Raw genomic sequence first — 3,079 nt, forward strand, 5'->3', positions numbered from 1 at the left:
GCCACGCCTCCATAACAATGACCTCACAAGAGACTTAACGTTGTTTATTTATATTTACTGAAGGAAAATGGTTGTTATTAAAGTAATGTTATGAACATACTGATTGATTTACTGTCATTAGGGTAATTTCTTCCAATCGTTAGAATTTATTGATTAGCTTGATGTAAATAATTGTGACATTAGTTTGCTACATTGTCACAAGCAACTTTCCTGTAACAGCTGGTGAGCTACAGATGTTAACGAGGTTGTTAGCGTTAGCTAGCATGTACTAACTGTTAACTGACATTAGAGACAATGAACTATTATACATATAAAGATAGAAATATATAAAACTTTTAAAATATAAAAATGTAAAAATATAAAATGCTTCAGACCCAGTTGAGCCTGTGTGGCGTCGCTCATCTGAACAAGAGCGTTCTCCTTCTTATTGAAGAGGATTTTCACTCTCTGAACGTCTCCATAGACACCTGCAAACAATCAACAATAAACACCTGAAAACAATCAACAAACACCTGAAAACAATCAACAAACACCTGAAAACAATCAACAAACACCTGCAAACAATCAACAATAAACACCTGAAAACAATCAACAAACACCTGAAAACAATCAACAAACACCTGAAAACAATCAACAATAAACACCTGAAAACAATCAACAATAAACACCTTAAACAATCAATGATCTTAACTCAGAACAAATTAAACAGAAATAAACAATAAACAAAATACCTGCTGATTTAAAATAATGTAAATATCATGTGACCAGACTCCATTAGAAAAATCTACAACAATCAATTTAATTATTAGAATTTTCCATATTTGTTTATTGATCTGTTGAGAGTTTTATTTGTTGTGTTCTGAGTTTTGAATCTTTCTTTAAAAGAGACAAAATGAAGCTCTGATTTATTTACTTATTTATTCAGTTGTTAAATAAACAGCTGTGAAATAAAAATGTCCAACAGAAACATGCGTCTGAATAAAGAGTTTCTCACCGAACAGGATGAAGAGGCAGTGAGGCGAGACGCTCTGCAGAGACAAACAGTGTTAATAAAGTTAGCTGAGAGAGCAGTGCTCTGATTGGTCGCCCGCTGTGTGACAGTGTGACATCTGACCTCTGGGTTCAGGTTGGACACCAGCAGCACTGAGTGGACAGCAGGAGGCGCCACCTGCAGCGAGACACGAGGAGGCGACACTAGCGAGCCAGGGACTGCCGCCATCGACAGACCTGAGGAAAACGTCCAGAAAACTTTATTTAAAAACAACATAACCAACACAAAACTAACACTGTTCATTTAATACAAGAGCATCAATGAAACTTTATTTAAGACTGTCTCACCTGTGTGTTGGTGGAAGGTGGGCGGGAAAGCTGCTGCACCGTATGGAGGGAGGGCTACACCTGTAACACACACACACTCAGCTCATCAGTGACGACGACAACATCAGTGTTAGCATCAGCGTTAGCATCAGTATTAGCATCAGCGTTAGCATCAGTATTAGCATCAGCGTTAGCATCAGTATTAGCATCAGCATCAGCGTTAGCATCAGTATTAGCATCAGTATTAGCATCAGCATTAGCATCAGCATCCTCGTTAACATCAGCGTTAGCCTCGTAAGCCGGTCTTACCGAAGGCGGCGGCGGGCTCCAGCTCTCCGGTGGGCAGGTCGGCTCTGGTGAAGTCTCGGCTCTTGTCGTTGTTGTATTTGACGTTGAGCGCGCTCAGTTTGGAAAAGTCGATCCTCAGCGTGCAGCAGCCGTTGTAGATGTTCTGACCGTCCAGAGACTGAAAGACAGGAAGTCACACAGCTGCCGTCTGATTGGACCACAGCTCCAAACACTGACTCTGATTGGTGGTGAAGTGATCTGCTGTCGTCCTCCACCAGTTTATACAAATGTTTCATATATGTGTGTGTGCGTGTGCCTGAGCGTGCACGTGACTCACAGCCTTGGCGTGCTGAGCGTGCACGGCGTCACTGAACTGCAGCAGAGCCTGAAACTGATTGTTCCTGGTGAAAGTGATGATCTTCAACACTGAGCCGAACTTACTGAAGATCTGAAAACACACACACACATATATCAACACACACACACACACACACACACACACACACACATATACCAACACACACACACACACACCTGCTGTAGAACCTCCAGCGTGACCGGGTAAAATAAATTCTCCACGATGATCCTCAGCACGGGACTCTGACCCAGAGCTAAGCCCCGCCCCTCCCCTCCTGACGCCATGCTCCCAGAATGCACTGCTGCTGCACTGATGGCCTGAAGCGTCACCTGAGCTCTCTGTCAACAAACAAACAACGATTTAAATCAACAGAAACACATCTTGACTTTTTCACACTTTGTATTTATTATTATATAATAATATATAATATAATTATTTAATCACACTTTGATCGTCACCTCTCATTTAAATTTGACTCATTATTAATATTTATTCATATTTTCAGATTTGTTTGTAAATAAATAAATGTTGTGTTGAATTGGGCGTGGCCTGACCCTCTGCTACTCACCTGATTGGTCAGATTGTCGGTCTTGAGCTCGCGGTGGGTGGAGTACTGAATGAAGATTGGCTGGTTCCTGACGGTAGGCGTGGCCGAGGTGTAGTAGTTCACCATGGTAACTGCTGCTTCCTCTGACGCCATCTCTAGAAACGCCTGAAAGAACAACCTGAATGAATTTCAGTGGAGACCTGCTTTAAATAATATATAAAATATATAATATATGACATCATCACCACCATCATCATCATCATCATCATCATCATCATCATCATCATCACCTGGTTCTTGGTCTTCAGTGTGATCAGTTTACTAACTCGGCCGAAGGGAAGCGCCAGCGCCAGCACTTCCTGTTCAGAGACGTCGGCGGGAAGCTGGCGCAGGTGAAGGACTCGGGACGGGACGGACTGAGCACGCTCAGAAACACACAGCCTATCAGTGCCATCCACTGTGGACACACACACACACACACACACACACACACACACACACACACACACACAGAGTTACACTGTCAGAGGGGCTTCAGGTAGAGCGAGGTTTACAGACGGGAGGGGGGG

General features: G+C 42.7%; 1 protein-coding gene across 1 annotated transcript in view; it reads right to left on the reverse strand.

Annotated features, from left to right (window-relative positions):
• LOC111651593 (polypyrimidine tract-binding protein 3-like) overlaps window positions 1–3,025 on the reverse strand; it is a gene marked incomplete at its 5' end in the record, with an annotated part of 6,954 nt that extends 3,929 nt beyond the window's left edge. Inside the window, 9 exons of the mRNA XM_023401584.2 lie at window positions 375–467; window positions 995–1,028; window positions 1,115–1,227; window positions 1,339–1,398; window positions 1,627–1,783; window positions 1,943–2,053; window positions 2,140–2,301; window positions 2,532–2,675; window positions 2,801–3,025. Coding sequence (XP_023257352.2) covers window positions 375–467; window positions 995–1,028; window positions 1,115–1,227; window positions 1,339–1,398; window positions 1,627–1,783; window positions 1,943–2,053; window positions 2,140–2,301; window positions 2,532–2,675; window positions 2,801–3,025 — 1,099 coding nt within the window. The remainder of the gene's footprint in view (window positions 1–374; window positions 468–994; window positions 1,029–1,114; window positions 1,228–1,338; window positions 1,399–1,626; window positions 1,784–1,942; window positions 2,054–2,139; window positions 2,302–2,531; window positions 2,676–2,800) is intronic.
• Between the last annotated feature and the right edge of the window lie 54 nt (window positions 3,026–3,079).

Source organism: Seriola lalandi, unplaced genomic scaffold (genome assembly GCF_002814215.2).
Source record: "Seriola lalandi dorsalis isolate HSWRI2012SDOR001 ecotype SW California unplaced genomic scaffold, Sedor1 jcf7180002053702, whole genome shotgun sequence".
Taxonomy (NCBI): Eukaryota; Metazoa; Chordata; class Actinopteri; order Carangiformes; family Carangidae; genus Seriola; species Seriola lalandi.